Source organism: Castor canadensis, chromosome 1 (genome assembly GCF_047511655.1).
Source record: "Castor canadensis chromosome 1, mCasCan1.hap1v2, whole genome shotgun sequence".
NCBI classification, from domain to species: domain Eukaryota; kingdom Metazoa; phylum Chordata; class Mammalia; order Rodentia; family Castoridae; genus Castor; species Castor canadensis.
Genome location: NC_133386.1, coordinates 45,696,382 through 45,718,934, shown reverse-complemented (window position 1 = coordinate 45,718,934; position 22,553 = coordinate 45,696,382). Strand labels below are relative to the sequence as shown.

Below are 22,553 nucleotides of genomic sequence, written 5' to 3'. Positions count from 1 at the left end.
ATAGAGTTTGTCTATTGAATAGTTTCCCTTCACTGAGCCATTCCTCTCTCCTACCTTTTTTTGTGAGGGTAAAGGGAGTGGTATGAGGGTTTGAAATTGGCTCCATGCTTGTTAGGCAGGCACTCTATCACTTGAGCCATGCCCCCAGTGCTTTCTGCTCTGGTCCTCTTGGAGATAAGAGTCTCGCTTTTTGCCCAGGCCAATCTGGACCACAATCCTCCTATTTTAAGCTTCCCACTGTAGCTAGGATGATAGGCACATGCCATTCATTAAGATAGGTCTTCATTGATTTTTGCCCATACTGGCCTTGAACCACAATCCTTCCAATCTCAGCCTTCCAAGTAGCTAGGATTACAGACATGAGCCACTGGTGCCCAGTTTCTCTCCTACATTTGGTTAGTGATCTTATTTTTCCCACCCATTAATCTAGCCTGTTTGTCCTTGCTTTATCCTAGTCACAACTGTTGTGTCACTGATGTTTATCAGCTTCTATACCTCAGTCACTATGCTTCTTTTCAGATTAAGGAATTCAAATAAACAGACTACTATTTAAAAACACTTGTAGAGTTTTTTTTCTCAATTGAAGGAAATTTTATAGTGATTTTTACTTTAAACATGTTTCTAAAGTTATGTCTGTTGTCTAGTATGCTATAAAAATTACCTCACTGATTCATAACATTTTAGGGGATTGATTTAATTTTTTAATTATTTCTATAAATCATTTTGAAGTATTAACATTCTTCTCATTAGAAAAGTATAAAGTATGGCATTTAAAATCAAAATAAATAAAACTTTCATTTTGAGAATTCCAGAATACATCCTTAAGAAAATGAAAACTACCTGAAAGCAGCATAGTTGAGAATTATGAATCTTACAGAGAAAAGGTTTATTTACCAATAAATATTCTAGTCCTTTTTCTAATAAGATGCTATTTATTCATTTCTACTAAACTATGAGGACTTTGGACTTTTACCCACTTGTCCTATTTTATATTTTGTTATTTCTACTTCTTTCCAGTGACCTTATAAGACATACAAAGCCAAATTCCAGATGGAAAGGCATTCACCCAGCAGGATGCACTTGGTTTGAGAGGTCTGGCCCTACTAGACCACCCTAGAGCTACTGCTTTAACCATGTGAAGGTGTTCATCAGGCTTGCTCATAGGGATGGCTATGTGTTTCAGCACTCCTAAAACTGTCTCCAGGATGGAAGATTTCCCTGAGGGGCAAGTTCTGGATACCATCCCTAGCTGCAATTGCTTCTTATTTTGAGCTGAGGACCCCTCCCTCACATGAAAATCATCTGCACATCTTGGTTGGGCCAAAAATTCTTATCTCTGTATTCTACATAAGTTCAATATGATCTCCTCATCTCAGGAGGTTAGTACTTGAAATACTTCAATCATCAACATGTAAAGCTAGACTTGCATCAAAACTTAACCAAAAAATCATAACACAGTGTTTGTACCATAAACTCTTTCATGAGTATGAGATATGTGTGGAGATCAGCCAAGGTTACTCTATTGAAAGTTGGTTCATTCAATAAATGTTATGAGTGAACCATTAGGTATACAGTGGTAAATAAGATAAATACAATCACTGCCTTCATTGAATATTCAGCCCAACCAGAGAGGCAGACCATGAGCAAATAACTAAGCCAACAGATAGACTGCAAAAAGAAAAGTAAAGTGAGTTCCTTTACAAGGAAATCTAACCAAGTCTGACAGCCAGAGAAAGCCTTCCTTACAGAGCAATCTTTAAGCTAAACTATGCTGACTGAATGTGAATTAGCCAGGGGAACTAGGTTAAGGTAGTAGTTCAGGCAGGGGAACAGCAAAGAAGTAGGCTCTTTTGAAGCAGTATTATCTGTCCTGACATAACTAAATATATCTGAATTTTTGTGACAGATGCACCCCTTTCAACCTCTAGGTCAGAAATGTCATAGCTTTATTCCTTTACACAATTAAGAGGATGGCTGAACATAGGAGAGGGAAAAGCAATTTGATGGAAGACTCAATTACAGTTCTTAGATGCAGAATATGATGAATGACAGCATAAAGCTGATCTCATCACTGATCTCTTCTTGACATTCTCTCTAGTTAACCATGTGACATTGGCTAAATGCATGCATATCTCTGGACTTAATTTTCTTTACCTATGAATACACCTGCACCAGCTGGCCCATCCCTCCAGGAAAGCCTGGGCTCAATCACCCTGAGTGGATCACCCCAAAGCTGTCCAATAGGGAGGGGAAACATCCATTACCACACAGCCCAACATACCAACGTGAAGAAGGGGCAGAGACACAGAGAAAGCCCTGTGAGTATCTGGATTTGAAATCAGAGGAAAGAGCCCAGAACATCCATTAAATCCATTCTTCTCTGCAGTAAGAAGAATGGGTGTGTGCGTGTGTGTGTGTGTGTGTGTGTGTGTTCTTTAGTATTTTTTAATTAATTTTTTAATTTGTTGTTACATATCTTCCTCTTCCATTCTGTCCAAATATCAATTGCTTAGCCCTCCCTTGTTCTACTTTCCTTTCTCTCCCCCCATTTTTTCTTCTCTTTTCTTCTTCCCTCTCTTCCTTTCTTCTCCTTATCTTCCTCTCCTCCCCCTTGGCTCTTTCCCTCCACTGTCCCTACCTCCTCCAAACTCACCACTCACTGAATAGTCTATTATATCAAGTTACCTCCATCCTTCCAATCCCTCCACAATCCCTGACAATAGCCTTCTCCCCCATAATAAGTGAACTACACCTTACACACATTAGGGCCTTATTACCCTGTAGTCCCTGCACTTCCTACCTCTTCTCCCCCTTGCACAACCCCTCCTTCTAGTGTCATCTTTTTAATTACCTAAGTATCTGTCTCTATCCAAACAACTGTAATCTCCCCAATACCTGCTATTTATAGTTAATATCACCAAGGGGGTTTTATATATTATGTAAATAACTGATGTAACATTAACTCTGTGAATTTGTCATTGCTAAGTTATACCTCCAGGTCAGGGAACAGAAATATTACAACAACCTAGTTAATAACTAAGCTAGTCAGAGCATAGAAAGTAAGTCAAGAAAAAGATAACAGGTGATTAATACTCCCAACTAACTAATCAACAACACACAAGCAAAGCAAAAAAATAGAAACATGGGGAGAAAAAGAAGGCAGGGGAATATGACTCCTCAAAAGACTAACAATAACATTATAGAGGATTTGGTGGAAAGTAAAGGGGATGAATCCCCAGTTACTGACATCAGAAGAATGATAATAAGAATGTTCAATGAGCTTAAAGAGGGAATACAAAAACAATTCAATGACTCCCAAGAGAACAAGGATAAAAAAACTCAAGAAAACTGGAGGGGGTGCTGTTTCTTGTGCTCCCTCCTTTGCTCTAGTGAGGTTCTCTCTCTCACTCCTTGGATATTACTGAACCTAACTGGGCTTAACTGGGGGTGGCTGGAGATTTTAGAAGAGACAGGATAGACAGACAGACAGAAAATTGGTGTCAGGTGTGTGTTGTACACTCGGCTGGAGATTCACAACCCTCATGGCTTCTTTTTTCTATTTTGATTCTTTATGGCCTTACTCTTTGCAGTTCTTTGAAACTTTGCTTCTAAAGCTTTCTTTAAAACCTTGCTTAAAACCTCTTTCCTTAGGCTCGCTATGTCCCATGTTTGCTCTTAGCCTATCTTAGCTTAATTGCTCTTAAAGTCTTTTGCCCCCAGGCTTGCACTGTCCAATCTCTCTTTAGCTCTCTCAAAGCCTCTGTGCTCAAACTTGCAAGCCAGCAGCCATGCCTAAAAGCTTCATATACATAACTCTTAAGGTCTCACTTGCGCTGTGCACTGTTCCATGTTCTCTTTGGCTTTTCTTTAGCTTTAGCTTTCCTAAGGCCTATGTGTGCAGTTCTTTCTCCGCTTTGCTTTCTGAAGCCTGTTAAAGTTCTAGGTGCAGACTTTCTGTCAACCCCTCTTTAGCATTTTTCCTTTAGCATTTTCTCTTTAACAATTCTTTTCCATTCAGCAGTATTTCCCTTCAATAATTCTCTTCCCTTCCAAAAGCTTCCCACAACAAAATACCCAAAATAAAAGCTTCTTCCCAATATTCAAAGGCAAAAAGGCCCTCAAAGCAAAAAATCCAAAGCCTAAAGTAAAGCCCCAAAAGGCAAAGCCAAAAGTTCCTCTTCCTCCTTCAGGGGTCCCTTATAGCAGCTAACAGGGTGGAGTCATGAGGAGGGGTGTGACATTGTAACAGGAGAAACCTGTGTTCCTGCTTCTCTGAACACAACTTAGGAGATGCAGCTGTTCTGCCTTTCCCTGTTTCATGGCCCAGGGGCTGTGCCTATCTCCACCTACAGGTAAAAGCATCTCACTTTGGTTGTGTCCAGTTCTCATAGGCTATAATCTGCTCCCCAAAGAAGACATAAAAACAACTAGGCAGGCACTCTTACTATTTGAGCCACTCCATCAGCACAGAAACAACTAAATGAACTCAAAGAGGTTTTCCACAAACTCCAAAATGAAACTAAGGAGGTTATTTTTTTTAAAAAAAGAGATAAATGAAATAAAGAAGACATCACAAGATATGAAAGAGGGATTTAACAAAGATATGGAACATCTCAGAAAAAAATAACCAAACAGAAATCCTGGAAATAAAATTTTCTTAAGTCAAATAAAAAATACAGTTGAAAGCCATTCCAGCAGACTGGAACAAGTAGAAGACAGAATTTCAGGACTTTAAGACAAAATATATATTAAAGAAAAAGCAAAAGAATCCTTAGACAAAAGACTCAAGAGCTGTGAAAGGAATACACAAGAACTCTGCAATTCCATCAAAGGAAAATACCTGTGAATCATGGGCATCAAAGGAGAAGAGAGGCAAGCCAAAGGCATAAGAAATAGATTTAACAAAATAATAGCAGAAAACATCTCAAATCTTGAGAAAGAGATGCCCATCCAGGTACAGGAACTCTCCAGGACACCAAACAGACATGACCAAAACAGAAGCTCCCCAAAGTGTATTATAGTTAAAATAATTAGTGCAGAGAACAAGGAAAAAATATTGAAAGCTGTAAGAAAGAACAGTCAAAAAAACATATAAAGGTAAACCCATCAAAATAACAACAGATTTCTCAACCAAAACCTTAAAATCAAGAAAGGCATGGAGTGAGGTATTTTGAGCACTAGAAGATACTAAGGTACTCTACCCAGCAAAGCTATTATACAAAATTGAAGGAGGAATAAGAATCTTACACAATAAAAAGAAGCTAAAACAATACATGATCACTAAACCACCACTACAAAAGATTCTGAAAGGAATCCTACACACAGAAGATAAAGACAAACATAGCCAAGAAAGGATGGGAATTATTAAATCTCAACAGATGAGCAGACAAGTAATCAGAGTAACATAGAATTAGTTACACATAAACAAACCCTTAAACAACAAAAACAATCAAATGGCAAGAATCACCACATGCCTGTAAATATTAACACTTAGTGTTAGTGGCCTCAACTCCCCCAAACAAAAGAAATCAATTGGCAAACTGGATTAAAAAGGAAGACCCGATAGGAATCCAAGATGGTGACTAGGGTGCAGAAACAGACAGCGTGAGCTCTGTGCCTCAAAAACCTTGCTGAGATTCTGGAGCCACACTTGGTGGAAATCAAGCACCAAGGAGAATCAAAACTTCAACACCCTGAACCCCTTACCTGTAGAAAGCTTCTCCACACACATTACACTGGGAAAACAGGAGGCATGCCGCTACTACCAGCTGCCACTGCTGCTACCGTCACCTCCAGCTCCAAACCTGCTTGGGAGACATTTGGCAGACCAAATAGGTGCGTGCCAAGCATCATGCAGTATTCCCCAAGCCACCCCTGGGATAACCACCATAGCCCCTTGGGCAGACTGACCCTCCCCTGCAAAAAAAAAAAACCTGAACAATTAACAATGAACTGAAAACTAGCACACAGTAGAGTAGTGGGGTTGCTGAAAGAGCACCAAAGAAGGGGACAGGGGCAAGGAACTAATCTCCATGCAAACTATCAGTAAACAAATGGCTGGGAAAGGCAGGAAACCTGACGGCAGGCAGGTGATAAGACATTGCCTTAAGTAAGGCAAGTAATGGACCACAAAGCTCATCTCCTGAGCCAGTGAGAAATACCCAAAGTCAAACGGCTCTGCAAAGTTGAAAAACAGTGAACCATCACAACACATTGACAGCAGGGGGCCGGCTGATGGATCACTGACCTCGCACCAGAGAAAGGGGACAAGGCAAAGAAACAAGACCCCAGTAAACAAGTACAGTGAATAGCCACCTCCAAAGCAGGACAGCTAGTGGACTACAGAGCTGATCTCCCGAACTTGAGGACAGCATGAAAACTTAAACTGCTACACCTCACTGAGGGAGTTGCTGACCAAGCAGCTGCTGCTAAAAGACAAAAGGAAAAAACACTACCCAACCACCTAGCGAGACTACAACAGAGCTTCTGCCTAAATACCAACACCAGGACTGGATGCTGGAACAGTAACACCAGAACTTAAACTAAGACTGGAATTCTATTGTTCCTGAACCTGGGGTTTTGTTTATTTGTTTTGTTTTGTTTTGTTTCTTGTTTGTTTGTTCATCTCTCCCTGTTGATTTCTTTGGGATTTTTTTTTTTTTTTGGTTGTTGTTTTTGTTGTTACTGTTGTTACTTTTATTATTGTGAATTTTCTATTTTTACTTTTACTCCTATCATCCTTCTTTTTCTTTTTTCTTTTTATCTTTCTGTACCATCAACTTAACCATCATCACCCCTCATCTCTACTCTCACCCCCTTCACTATCCATCCTTCTCCTGTGCTAAAACCCATTGCTCCCCTATCTGCCCCCACTTATTCTGCCCCCTCTCACACACTCTCTTCCCCCAGCCCCCACTTTCCCCTCCCGCACTTCCCTAACCTGTCAACAAACTACCCCTCCCTCCTTCACACTCATCACCCACTGAACAACCTACTATGCCAACTTTACACAACCACAAACCCCTCCAATCCCTAACACAAACACCTTCTTCTACAACAACAGAAATATACCCAAACACAAACAAGAAACACAAAAACAGCAGCCCATACACTGCTTTCCCCACTCACCCACCCACTTCCCATTTCTACCTTTACTGCCACCCTATCCAACTCCCCAAATTTCTATAGCTAGCATTAGAAATGTTAACCCCCCAACTCCTACTGGTTATAGATATTACCACCATGGGATTTCTATACTACACATAAACTACTGGTTGGGTATTAAACTTGTGAATTAGTTAATGCTGAATTATACCAGACCAGGGACAGAAATAGCACATACACACTTAGCTAAAAACCCAATACAGCCATAAAACAAATTAAATCAAGGGAAAGAAAACAGGTGACTTAAACCACCAACTAGCCTATCAAGGGCATGGTTGCACAGTACCAAGTGGAGAGATGGGAAGAAGAAAATGGGATGGAAACCATTCTTCCCCCAAAAATACTTTAATACAGGATTCAGAGGGAAATGAAGAAAAAGGATACCCTGTTCTGGACTCCAACAAAACAAAGATAAATGACACCAAGGAACCCAATTATGTCCACAAGAACATGCTCAAAGAAGAAATCCTGCAAGTAATCACTGAGAATTTCATGAAGATGATACTAGACATGGTCAACCAAAACATACAAGATGCACTCAAGAAATTTCAAGACACCAAAAATAAAGAATACGAGAAATAAATGAACTCCTAGGAGCCCTAAAGAAACACCAAAGTGAAACAGAGAACACTATAAATAGAGAAATAAATGAACTAAAGACAAAAATAGAAAATGTTAAAGGGAAGTAACCCATGATACAGAAAACCTCAGAAAAAAGAATGAAACAGAAACACAAAACACAGTGGAGGCCACTCCAGCAGACTAGAACAAGCAGAAGACAGAATCTCAGAATTTGAAGATAAAATGGAAATTAAAGGAAAAACTGAAGAGCTAGTAGTCAAGCAACTCAAGTCCTGTGAAAGGAATATGCAAGAACTGACCATCTCCATCAAAAGACCAAACCTCAGAATCATGGGCAGTGAAGAAGGAGAAGAGGTGCAAGCAAAAGGGATCCATAATATATTCAATAAAATAATAATAGAAAATTTCCCAAATCTAGAGAAAACTATGCCCATTCAGGTACAGAAAGCCTCCAGGACACCAAACAGACTTGACCAAGATAGAACTTCCCCATGACATATTATCATTAAAACAACAAGTACAGAGACTACAGAAACAATATTTAAGACTGTAAGAGAGAAAAAACAAATAACATATAAAAGTAAACCCATCAAAATAACAGCAGATTTCTCAACAGAAACCTTAAAGGCAAGATGGCATGGAGTGAGGTATTCCAGGCACCGAATGAAAATAACTTCAACCCTTGGATACTCTACCCAGCAAAGCTGTCATTCAAAATAGGTGGAGCAATAAAGTCTTCCACAATAAGCAGAAACTAAAACAATATATGACCATTAATCCACCACTACAAAAGATTCCCTAAGGAATTCTGCACACAGAAAATGAAAGCAAACAAAACCATGCGAGGACAGGCAGTACCAAACCACAGGAGAAGAAAAGACAAGTAATCAGAGAGTAACATTGATTCAGCTGCACACAATCAAACCCTTAAACCACAAAAACAATTAAATGACAGGAATCACCAAATACCTATCAATTTTAACACTGAATGTTAATGAACTTAATTCCCCTATCAAAAAACAGCATTTGCCAAACTGGATTAAAAAGGAAGATCCAACAATCTGTTGTTTACAGGAGACCCATCTCATTGACAGAAACAAGCACTGGCTTAGGATGAAAGGCTGAAAGAAGATTTACCAAGCCAGTGTCAGGAGTAGCAATACTTATCTCAGACAAAATAGACTTAAAACTTACATTGATCAAACAAGATAAAGAAGGGCACTCAATATTAATAAAAGGAGAAATACACCAAAAGGAAATAACAATTATCAACCTATATACACCCAACTTCAGTGCACCCAATTTCATCAAACATACTCTGAAGGACCTAAAAGCATATAGACTCCAACACAGTGGTACTGGGAGACTTTAATACCCCCCTATCACCAATAGATAGGTCATCCAAACAAAAAAAATCTATGAAGACATTCTAGAAATAAATCACACTATAGATCCAATGGACCTAGCTGATGTCTATAGAATATTTCATACAACATCTGCACAATATACATTCTTCTCAGCAGCCCACAGAACCAACTACAAAACTGATCATATCTTAGGGCACAAAGCAAGCCTCAGCAAATATGAGAAAATAGAAAGAATCCCATACATTCTTTGTGATCACAATGCATTAAAACTAGAACTCAACAACAAAAACAACAGTAGAAAACATGCAAACAATTGGAAGCTGAACAACACATTCCCCAATGATCAATGGGTCATTGATGAAATTAAAAGATTCCTGAAAGTTAATGAAAATGAAAACACGACCTATCGAAACCTATGGAACACAACAAAAGCAGTCCTGAGAGGAAAGTTTATAGCCATGAGTGTATATATTAAAAGGACAGAAAGATCTCAAATCAATGGCCTAATGCTACATCTCAAACTCCTAGAAAAATAAGAACAAGCAAAACCCAAAACAAACAGAATGAGAGAAATAATAAAAAATAAGGGCCAAAATTAATGAAATAGAAACAAACAAACAAACAAAAAAGCATACAAAGAATCAACAAAACAAAAAGCTGGTTGTTTGAAAAAATAAACAAGATTGACAGACTCCTGGCAAATCTGACTAAAATGAGGAGAGAAGAAACACAAATCAGTAAAATCAGAAATGAAAAAGGGGAGATAACAATAAATACCACAGAAATCCAGGGAATCATCAGAGACTACTTTGAGAACCTATATTCCAATAAATTTGAAAATCTTGAAGAAATGAACAAATTTGTAGATACTATGACCATCCAAAATTGAACCAAGAGGGTATTAAACACCTGAATAGATCTATAACACAAAATGAAATTGAAGCAGCAATAGTCTCCCAAAAAAGAAAAGTCCAGGATCTGATGGATTCTCTGCTGAATTCTATCAGACCTTTAAAGTAGAACTAATACCAACTCTCCTTAAAATTTTCCATGAAATAGAAAGGGAAGAAAAACTGCCTAACTCATTCTATGAAGCCAGTATTATACTCATCCCAAAACCAGACAAAGACACCTCCAAAAAGGAGAACAGTAGGCCAATCTCCTTAAAGAACATCGATGCAAATATTCTCAATAAACTAATGGCAAACCGAATTCAACAACATATCAGAAAGATCATTCACCATGACCAACTTGGCTTCATCCCAGGGATGCAGGGGTGGTTCAACATGTGAAAATCTATAAATGTAATACAGCACATTAATAGAAGAAAAGACAAAAACCATTTGATCATCTCAATAGATATAGAAAAAGCCTTTGATAAGATCCAACACCACTTCATGATAAAAGCTCTAAGAAAACTAGGAATAGAAGGAATGTACCTCAACATTATAAAGGCTACATATGACAAACCTATAGCCAACATCATACTTAATGGAGAAAACCTGAAACCATTTCCCCTAAAATCAGGAATGAGACAAGGGTGCCCACACTCCCCACTCCTATTCAACATAGTACTGGAATTCCTAGCCAGAGCAATTAGGCAAGAGGAAGAAATAAAAGGAATACAAATAGGTAAAGAAACTGTCAAAATATCCCTCTTTGCAGATGACATGATCCTATATCTTAAAGACCCAAAACTTCTACCAAAAAACTCCTAGACACCATAAACAGCTACAGCAAGGTGGCAGGATACAAAATCAACTTACAAAAATCATTAGATTTTCTATACACCAACAATGAACAAACTGAGAAAGAATATATGAAAACAATTCCATTTACCATAGCCTCAAAAAAAAAAATCAAATACCTAGGAGTAAAGTTAACAAAGGATGTGAATGACCTCTACAAGGAGAACTACAAGCCCCTGAAGAAAGAGATCGAGGAAGATTACAGAAAATGGAAAGATCTCCCATGTTCATGGATTGGTAGAATCCACATAGTAAAAATGGCTATACTACCAAAAGCAATCTATATGTTTAACACAATTCCCACCAAAACCCCAATGACATTCATCACAGAGATTGAAAAATCTACTCTAACACTATATGGAAACACAAGAGATTGCGAATAGCCAAGGCAATACTCAGCAAAAAGAGCAATGCTGGAGGTATCACTATACCTGACTTCAAACTATATTACAAAGCAATAACAATAAAAACAGCATGGTACTGACACAAAAATAGATATGAATACCAGTGGAACAGAACAAAGGACCCAAATATGAATCCACACAGCTGTGCCTACCTTATATTTGACAAAGGCACCAGAAACATACGATGGAAAATAATCTCTTCAACAAATGTTGCTGGGAAAAGTTATCTGCCTGCAGAAAACTGAAACTAGATCCATGTTTACCACCCTGTACTAGTATCAACTCAAAATGGATCAAGGACCTTAATATCAGACCTGAAACTCTGAAGTTAGAACTGGAAAAAGCAGGGAATACTCTGGAAGCAATAGGTAGAGGCAAGGACTTCCTCCGTAGAACCCCAGCAGCTCAGCAACTAAGAGAATGGATGGACAAAAGGGACTACATAAAATTAAAAAGCTTCTGCACAACAAAAGAAATGGTCTCTAAAATGAAGAGACCACCCACAGAGTGGAAGAACATATTTGCCAGCTAACCATCAGACAAAGGACTGAGACTAGAATATACAGGGAGCTCAAAAAACTAAACTCCCCCAAAATCAATGAACCAATAAGGAAATGGACAACTGAACTAAACAGATCTTTTTCAAAAGAAGAAATTCAAATGGCCAAAAAGCACATGAAAAAATGCTTACCATCTCTAGCCATAAAGGAAATGCAAATCAAAACCACACTAAGATTCCACCTTACTCCAGTTGGAATAACTACCATCAAGAACACAAACAACAACAAATGTTAGCAAGAATGTGGAAGAAAAGGAACCTCATACATTACTGATAGGAATGTAAATTAGTACAACCACTGTGGAAAACAGTATGGAGGCTCCTCAAAAAAAAAACTAAACTAAAACCAGAACTGCCACATGATCTAGAATTCCACTCCAAGGCATATATCTGAAGGAATGTAAGTCAGGTTTCAACAAAAGCACCTGCACACCCATGTTTATTGCAGTGTTATTCACAATAGCCAAGCTATGGAAATAGCCAAGATGCCCCCACTACTGATGAATGGATTAAGAAAATGTGGTATTTATGCACAATGGAATTTTATTCAGTCACAGACAATGAAATTTTGTCATTTGCAGGTGAATGGAAACTGGAGAACATCATCTAAAGTAAAGTTAGCCAGATTCAGAAGGCCAAAGGCCACATATATTCTCTCATAAATGGAATACAGACCTAAAACAAATACATCAATATTATGAAAAATAGGTCACATTAATGGGAGGTCACACTAATGTGAGGGGGAGGGTAAAAGAAGAAAGTTAAGAAGGTGAATAGGTTGATGTACTCTCTATACAAGAACAAATACAGAATTTTTAAACCCATTGAAGCCACCAAAGAAGGGGATTAAAGAAGAAAGAAGAAAAATAGAGGAGATGAACCAATTCAGGTTATAACACATTATATATACATGGAACCGTCACAAGGAAATGCCCATTTTTTTTCATTTATAAAATTGGAGAACAGGAAGGTAGAACAGTACTGCAGGCAGGAGGGTGGAGGTTGGTACCAATGGGAAGGGAAAGGAGGCAGGAAAAGAATGTGGGAAGGTAAATATGGTGCAAATACTGTGTACACATGTATGTGAATGGAAAAATGATACCTGTTAAAAATATTCCAGGAATGAGAGAGGATAAAGGAGAATGATGGAAGGAGTGAATTCAAGCATGATGTATTTGATATATTGTAAAAACATTTGTAAATGTCACAATGTACCCCTACACAGCACAAAAATAAAAAGAGAAAAATAAATGTATAAGTAAATAAATGAAAAGACACAGAGATTAAAATTAAAATAACGAAGAGAGGTACTGTGAAAACGCTAAACAAGGGAAAGCTGGTTTGTTTATATTAGTATCAGACAAGGTAATCTTTAAGATAAAGAATACTCATAAATGAATGAGGGTATCTTGCAATAATAAAAAGGTAATATAATCAAGTAAATAGATCATGAATATACTAAATACAAAACACAGAGATATATGAACTACAGAGAATTGTAAACAAATCTATAATCACAGTGAAAGACTTTTAACACCTTTCTCAGTACTACGTAATACATGCACATAAAAATATTTTAATAACATTATCAATTTAAATACTTGATATTTATAAACTATTGCAACAAACAAAAGCCTAATAAACATTCTTCCTTAGTCCACACGGAATGTTCACCATAATACATCATATTCTAGGACATAAAATGACCTCAATAAATGTCAAAGGATTGAAATTAAGCAGATCACATTATTTTGGCCACAATAGTATTAAATAAAATGCAAAATCATAATATACCTAAAAATCTCTAAACACTTCAAAATTAAACAATGTGCATTTTAAAAACTGATGAATCGAAGAAAAATAATATATATTAGAAAATATTTTGAACTGAATGATAGTGAAAGACAACATAAAAAAATTTGTGGAATACAAGTAGTCCTTAAAAAGAGCTCACAGCTTTAAATACCAATATTACAAAATATTGATGAGTAGAATGATGTTTAAAAAAATGACTGAAATGGAAAATAGACAAAGTGCAGAAAATCAACACCAGAAGTTGATTCTTCAAAAAGGTTAATACATTTAATAAACAGGAAGAGTGAGCAATAAAAAAATGAATCAATAGCAGATATAAAAAGAATGTCACTGCAGACCCTACACATATTATAGTGACAATGAGAAGATATGAAACTGACAACTTGCACAAAGTGGACAGACTCCTTCAAAAGCTTGAATTACTGAAACTAACTCAAGAAGAAATAAAAACCTAAGTAGCCCTATATTCTTAAGAGATACTGAGTTTACGGTAATTTTTCACAAGGAAAATTGCAAGCCCCATTGAATTTTTGTGTGTGTGTATGGTACTGTAGTTTGAACTCAGAGCCTATACCTTAAGCCACTCCACCAGTGTGTGATGGGTTTTTTTCAAGATAGGGTCTCACAAACCATTTGCCATGGCTGGCTTCGAAATACGATCCTCCTGATCTCTGCCTCCTGAGAAGCTAGGACGACACCCTGCCCAGTTGAATTTACTGGTGTATGCTATCAAATTTTAAGAGAGAATTGATACAATTCTACACAAATGCTTTCAGAAAATTGAGGGGGAATAAATGCTTCCTAACTCATGAGACCATCAGGTTTGTTTAGTAAAAATGGTCCCTTACTCAAGTATTCTGCAAGAAAACTATTGAAACTGTGCTGGGCATTGTGGCACACATCTATAGTTCCACCTACTTGGGAGGCATAGATAGGAGGATCAAGGTCCAAATCAAAGGCATGAGACTCTATCTAAAAACAAACTAAAGAAAATTTAATCAATCAATTAACTGACTACTGTTTGCTTGATTTAAAAAAGACTGGGAGCATAGCTCAGGATGGTTTCTACCCATACTCAATAATGTGCACTCTGCTTTGATAAGAAACATAAGACCCCATCTATACATTTCCTGTGTTCTTAAGTAGCATTCTCCTCAGTATCCCCTCTGTACTCTCTTCATAGCACTCTCCATCAAGCACCTACCATATTTTACTGAAATTAGTTGTTTACACACCCATATTTCCTCTTAAGCACAATGCCTGCATCACAGTAGATAATTTGTAAATATTTCCAGAATGAATAAATGAATTCTCATGCAGAGTAATTGCAGTAAGACAAGTCCTCTGAATTCTAGCCAGAGTAACTCCATCTTGCAAGCCACCATTTAGCTGTTCTGCATGCCAGAGTGAAACAAAACAAGCTACCAGACAGTGTTTGCTGAGACCAACAGAATCCCTGATAAGGGCAAGGATGGAGTTCACAAATATATAACTTTCCCAGGGCCTGGTTTGGTTTGTTTCTATAACTGTAGTTAACTTTTGTTGTTCTGACACTAGGTAGCGCTCCAAGTCCAGGTTTCTGCTATAGACTTAGAGCCAAGTAGGAGCTTGATAAACTGGGCAGGTGGTGACTGTGGTGACTTGAGTGACTTTAGTGACTTCAGGTGAAAGCAGCCCTCTATAGTCATCCACCACTCTGTAAGGAATCCTTATTAAACTCATTTACTCATCAAACTGAATTTGTATGGATCATTTGGGTGTTGTTAACCCCATCCTAGTTTGGAGGCACACAATTCTTTTACATCATCTTTGGAAAATCACACCACAGTAATGTATAACTGAGGGAGATGTTATTTTCTTCTTCTCAACCACTTGCCTTTCAGAGACAGTTCTTACCTTTGTCTTCGAAGAATAGCTGTGTACAGATGAATACACTGACTGTCCTGAACCAACCAATACAGGAGCCCATCACTGAGGTCTAAAGTTAGAGCAATAATCTAAATAGAAAATAAAGTTAGAAAATAAACTAAACGCATGTTTGAAGCCTACCTTTTTGGGGTTTTTTTTTAATTTTTTTTAATTTTTATTGTTTTATTATTCATATGTGCATACAATTTTTGGGTCATTTCTCCCCCCTCCCCACACCCCCTCGATACCCGGCAGAAACTATTTTGCCCTTATCTCTAATTTTTTTTAATTTTATTATTCATATGTGCATACAAGGCTTGGGTCATTTCTCCCCCCTGTCCCCACCCCCTCCCTTACCACCCACTCCGCCCCCTCCCTCTCCCCCCCACCCCCTCAATACCCAGCAGAAACTATTTTGCCCTTATTTCTAATTTTGTTGAAGAGAGAGTATAAGCAATAATAGGAAGGAACAAGGGTTTTTGCTGGTTGAGATAAGGATAGCTATACAGGGAGTTGACTCACATTGATTTCCTGTGCGTGTGTGTTACCTTCTAAGTTAATTCTTTTTGAGCTAACCTTTTCTCTAGTTCCTGGTCCCCTTTTCCTATTGGCCTCAGTTGCTTTTAAGGTATCTGCTTTAGTTTCTCTGCGTTAAGGGCAACAAATGATAGCTAGTTTTTTAGGTGTCTTACCTATCCTCACCCCTCCCTTGTGTGCTCTCGCTTTTCTCATGTGCTCAAAGTCCAATCCCCTTGTTGTGTTTGCCCTTGATCTAATGTCCACATATGAGGGAGAACATACGATTTTTGGTCTTTTGGGCCAGGCTGACCTCACTCAGAATGATGTTCTCCAATTCCATCCATTTACCAGCGAATGATAACATTTTGTTCTTCTTCATGGTTGCATAAAATTCCATTGTGTATAGATACCACATTTTCTTAATCCATTCGTCAGTGGTGGGGCATCTTGGCTGTTTCCATAACTTGGCTATTGTGAATAGTGCCACAATAAACATGGGTGTGCAGGTGCCTCTGGAGTAACCTGTGTCACAGTCTTTTGGGTGTATCCCCAAGGGTGGTATTGCTGGATCAAATGGTAGATCGATGTCTAGCTTCTTAAGTAGCCTCCAAATTTTTTTCCAGAGTGGTTGTACTAGTTTACATTCCCACCAACAGTGTAAGAGGGTTCCTTTTTCCCCGCATCCTCGCCAACACCTGTTGGTGGTGGTGTTGCTAATGATGGCTATTCTAACAGGGGTGAGGTGGAATCTTAGCATGGTTTTAATTTGCATTTCCTTTATTGCTAGAGATGGTGAGCATTTTTTCATGTGTGTTTTGGCCATTTGGATTTCTTCTTTTGAGAAAGTTCTGTTTAGTTCACTTGCCCATTTCTTTATTGGTTCATTAGTTTTGGGAGAATTTAGTTTTTTAAGTTCCCTATATATTCTGGTTATCAGTCCTTTGTCTGATGTATAGTTGGCAAATATTTTCTCCCACTCTGTTGGTGTTCTCTTCAGTTTAGAGACCATTTCTTTTGATGAACAGAATCTTTTTAGTTTTATGAGATCCCATTTATCTATGCTATCTCTTAGTTGCTGTGCTGCTGGGGTTTTGTTGAGAAAGTTCTTACCTATACCTACTAATTCCAGAGTATTTCCTACTCTTTCCTGTATCAACTTTAGAGTTTGTGGTCTGATATTAAGATCCTTGATCCATTTTGAGTTAATCTTGGTATAGGGTGATATACATGGATCTAGTTTCAGTTTTTTGCAGACTGCTAACCAGTTTTCCCAGCAGTTTTTGTTGAAGAGGCTGCTATTTCTCCATCGTATATTTTTAGCTCCTTTGTCAAAGACAAGTTGGTTATAGTTGTGTGGTTTCATATCTGGGTCCTCTATTCTGTTCCACTGGTCTTCATGTCTGTTTTTGTGCCAGTACCATGCTGTTTTTATTGCTACTGCTTTGTAATATAGTTTGAAGTCAGGCATTGTGATACCTCCTGTATTGTTCTTTTGACTGAGTATTGCCTTGGCTATTCGTGGAAGCCTACCTTTTTGAATAGATAATACTTCAACTGAAGACTTCTCCTTAACACTTTCTTTGTAATAATAAATTTGTTAATTTTACCTTTTTCTGAATATTAAAATTATATGATTATTCCTCCTACTATATTATTTGGATATAAGCACTAGTTTCCCAAAATTATCAAAAGGCAAGAAATAATTATTCTTTGCTTTTGTATACTTAGCTCTAGTGTTTATCAAAATATGATTCTGAGACCCGCAACAGTAACATCACTTAAAAACTTGGTATAAATACAAACTCTCAATCATACTCCAGAGATATTGAATTTGAAACTTTGATCCTACATCAAGCCTTGCCTAGAGCTACCCATACCCTTGGATTCCTTAGGCCCATGAAGTAATGACTTTTGTTATTGTTTAAGCCAATTATTCTCAAATGGTGGTGCACATTCAAATCATCTGTGGAGTTTTTTAAAAATCTCAGTACCCAATTAAAGTATTATCACTGGGAATGAAACCATGTATTCAATATGCTTTAAAGCTCTCCAGAAAATTACAGTGTGCCAAAATTGTATGTTCTCCCTCATATGCAGACATTAGATCAAGGGCAAACACAACAAGGGGATTGGACTTTGATCACATGATAAAGCGAGAGCATGCAAGGGAGGTATGAGGATAGGTAAGACACCTAAAAAACTAGATAGCATTTGTTGCCCTCAACTCAGAGAAACTAAAACAGATACTTTAAAGCAACTGAGGCCAATAGGAGAAGGGGACCAGGAACTAGAGAAAAGGTTAGTTCAAGAAGAATTAACTTAGAAGGTAACACACATGCACAGGAAATCAATGTGAGTCAATTCCCTGTATAGCTGTCCTTATCTCAACCAGCAAAAACCAATGATCCTTCCTATTATTGCTTATACTCTCTCTTCAACAAAATTAGAGATAAGGGCAAAATAGTTTCTGCTGGGTAGCAAGGGGTAAGGGGAGATAAGGGAGGGGGGTAGCGGAGGGGGTGGGGGAAAGGGGGGAGAAATGACCCAAACATTGTATGCACATATGAATAAAATAAAAATTAAAAAAAAAATTACAGTGTGCCGCCAAGTTTGAGAACCAATGGTTTAAACAATTTAAAATTGTGTTTTCTGTTCATTGCAATCAAAATCATCCTGACACACTTTATAAAGATAATATACATAGGGCATTTATATTATAATTGGATAGATGTGTAAATAAAGCCCTATTTCTGGGTGACATGTGAAAAACACTTCTTACTACTCTTTCTTTGTCTTCTTTTTGCAATCCATACCTCAGATTTATACCCAGTTTTCTAGGGGAAATCAAGTTAATCTTTGTTTGTTATTTATAGTGAGATGCACTAGTATTTGCTAAGTTCTATCTCTTAAAAAGAGAGAGAGACAGAGAAAGAGATAAAGATTGCTTCTCCTATGAAATATATAGTGCATGAGATAGAAGTTATTATCAAAAAGAGTATTTTCAGTCTTTGCTCCCATTTCCTGCATGGGGAACAGGAAATGCTTCTCTCTCTTTTCTCCTCACTGTTCCTCTCCTAATAAACTGTGCTGTTACTTTTACTATATCCTGGAATCTTGCTTGAATTCTTCTCCTGCTGAACACAAGAACCAAGGTAATTTTCAGGATCATTTTTCTGGTAACATACTTGGTGCTGTGACTCAGATACCAACTGTATCACATTGTTACTCAGATACCAGACCTCACATCTGTTCCATCGAGAGATGGGAAACATGTTATCTATTTCTGCAGAAATGTGTAGACTGCGCTATCTTGTTTGGATCCTTCTCTACAGCATTTACAATCAAACTCCAAGAAAACGTCTCTATCTACGACCACATCCTGATGGGCAATTCTCACCGGTTACTGTGCCCTGCGACTATAGCTCCCACTGTCACAGACTAATGGACAGATCTGAATACTGAAAGGCAACTTGTCTTCCTTCCTGGCTGCTGATAGAGAGCAAGGACCAGAGACTCCTGACTTATGACTGTGTTCTCAGAAGGAAGCAGCTAAAGACAGCTTATGATACCTCTTTTCCCTGAAAGATTTCAGGGTCTTAGTCCTTAAATGGGGAATGATAAGTAGCAGTTAGACATAAGCCGTGGCCATAAGAGGAGACAGGGAAATTGTATTATTTTAATAAATATTTAAAGGGCCAGACTCTGACATTGGAACAAGGAGAGCCAAAAGAGCTAGCCTCCTCTCATTTTTTAGATGCTAAACTTACTAGAACAGGGAGACAAAGAGGAGCTACCTGCTTCTGCTTTCCTCTTTGAGATGTTAACAAGCTACCAGGATCCTTGGATGGGTAAAGAAATAATCATGTCTAGGAAAGGGAAGTTCTAAAGCACATCTACTGTCTCTGTGACTTGGGTGGTTGTGGGTGTGATTGGGTATGATTTGGGCAGGTGATTGCCATCTCATCCACCCAGGCTCATTATCTTTGACCACGGGTATTTCCAATCTCTTTAGTATAAAACTAGGAATTGGGGACCACCATTTTGAGTCTTTGCTCCCATTTCCTGCATGGGGAACAGGAAATGCTTCTCTCTTTCTTTTCCCCCCACAATTCCTCTCCTAATAAACTTTACTGTTCCTTTTACTGACAAAAAAAAAGAGCATTTTCTGCTTTCTTTGGATTTTTAGATATTCTTCAAATAGCTAAGAGCAGTGGAGTCCCCCTATAGCCAACTTGGAGGCTGAGAGGTATCAGAAAGGATTCAAGTTAATAACTACATCTTTAGTGAGATACAGCAGCATTTAAAATTGAAATTGCAATTTAAAACTTTTCCAGAAAGAAAATTCCTGGTCCCACCAAAAAAGATACGCAGCATTTAAACAAAAATTATGAGTCAGTGAAAAATGTAAAAATAATACAATAAGATGTCCAAGAACTAAAAATATTTCCTGACTGCTATAAAACCAAAATCAATCATAAGGCAGTTGTTATAATAATCCTTCAAGTTGTCATATAAGTCATAGTCTTCAAGAGAATTCAATTGATCTCATACTGTGTAACCAGGACAATTCACAAGAGCAGGGATAATGCTTGCCAGCCTGAGAGAGGATTTAGAGTGGGAATTTAAAGAAAGGTGTATTTCTAGGGCTGTTAGAGTGGTAGAGTGCCTGCCTAACAAGCATGAGGCCCTGAGTTCAAACCCCAGTACCACCAAAAAAAAAAAAAAGGTGCATTTCTCCAAATATGCTGAGAAATCTAATGAGTCATTTATGGAAAAGTCCTCAGGGCCACTTCAGACCTATTTCCAAGATGGCAAGAGTGCTCAAACGATAAGAAACAGGAGGACCAGAGAGACTGAGCCAGAAGAGAATACTCGTGAGATAACATTATCTTCAATATGATTTCACAAAAATGGAATTGCTTTTCCCTAGCAATTAGAAGAGACATAAAAATATATTCTCTTGGTATTCAGACCTAAGTGCCTCCAAAGTAAAATTAAGGGCCCTTTTCATTATTTAACAGGAATGATTAATCTTTGAACACTGTATGTAAGTTTCTACCTCTTTTAAACATCTAGTTATAAAGTATATTCTCAGAATTATAGCCCATATATCCATGGAACTAGAAATCAGTGACTCAACAATTAGTTCATGTACATACATATTTTTTAACGATCTGGTATATCTGTTTTATATATATTTATCTCTACTGAAAAAACTCAAAAATAAGAAAAAATTTAAAAGCTATATTAGGTAGACTTAGTGTGAATGATTTATTTCTTCTTAATGTTTTTCTGTAATATCTAAATTTTCTATAGTGGGCATATATTCCTACTACAGTAAGAAAAATGAGATTCAGAAATGTAGATAGATACCTAGGAGGTAAAAAGGTTTAAGAAAAATAGGCATTTCTTCCAGAAGTTGAAGTGAAAATAACATTTATTTTTGAAATATTCCTATATCAAGTATACTTTTCAGATTGAGTTGCAATAATAAGAGCTTCACACTGAGGATTTACTATGTTCCTGGAGCTATTCCCACTACTTCTCATGAATTATCTCACTTAATTTTCATAGCAACCCTAAAAGTAGAATAATTGTCCCATTTTTTTTCAGATAAGGAAATAAGAAGTCAAATAATTTGCCTATGAGTCACAGTTTTTAGAACAGTCAGTACCCAAAATTGATTAAAAATAATAAAACACCTAATCAACACCCAACAAGAAGCACTAAAATATTTTTAAGTGTTAAGACTATAAAAACAGTAAGTGGAAAAGCTGCCAAATATAGGTCCACTCAAGATAAAGCAAGCTAAAAAAAAACTCCAGACTATACTGAACTGACGTGATCAATTATGAACATCAGATAAGACTTAGATCTCACAGTCACAATACTTCCTTTAGGGTTCTACCTCAATTACTCACAGGAAGCAGAGACAGTATTATTAGAACTATAGGATGCCACCAACTATTATTAAGTGACCAGATCTTATTTTTAACTTGTCACCTTTTTTCCAGAAAACCAAGGCTGTGCCTGTAGTATGAGGGGACTTTCACCATTTAGTCTGGTGCTTTCAACTGAGTAGAGTGTGGTCCAATAGAGAAAGCCACCAACCGAATCTACCACCATGTCATTCACCAGCAGCTTCACATGAGTCACAATGTCTGTGTGTCCTGTCAATACAGACTGCCTTTGTATCTAGAAAACATAATGGTATAGTCAGTTAGTGGTTTTCAAATGACACCATTATCTGAATGGTTTGTTGTAATTATAAAAAATACATAAATTAAATAAATTGTTCCATTTATCCATTCATTCATTCCACCACAAATATTTATTAACACTATGTGCTAGGTAGTCTGCTAAGCCTTAGAAACAAAACAACAAATCGACATAGCACCTGCCTTCATGAAACTTATCTCTTTTCATATCTCTAAAGAGAAAAGAAGCAAATTTATTTTGAGTTAAAATAGTCAACATTCCCAATCAT

The 22,553-nt window shown here is 37.4% G+C and overlaps 1 protein-coding gene across 10 annotated transcripts in view; it reads right to left on the bottom strand.

Moving 5' to 3' along the window:
- The window catches only part of Ros1 (ROS proto-oncogene 1, receptor tyrosine kinase), a 128,351-nt gene that overhangs the window by 65,571 nt on the left and 40,227 nt on the right, over positions 1–22,553 (bottom strand). For 9 of the 10 annotated variants that reach the window (XR_012448800.1, XR_012448798.1, XR_012448802.1 and 6 more), the window contains 2 exons: positions 22,070–22,261; positions 15,536–15,636 (listed from right to left, as the gene is read on the bottom strand). Coding sequence is in view for 4 of the 10 variants with exons in the window: in XM_074075738.1 (XP_073931839.1) it covers positions 15,536–15,636; positions 22,070–22,261 (293 nt within the window). In the remaining 6 variants the exon portion in view is untranslated. The remainder of the gene's footprint in view (positions 1–15,535; positions 15,637–22,069; positions 22,262–22,553) is intronic. The other variant, XM_074075744.1, reaches the window with a different exon arrangement.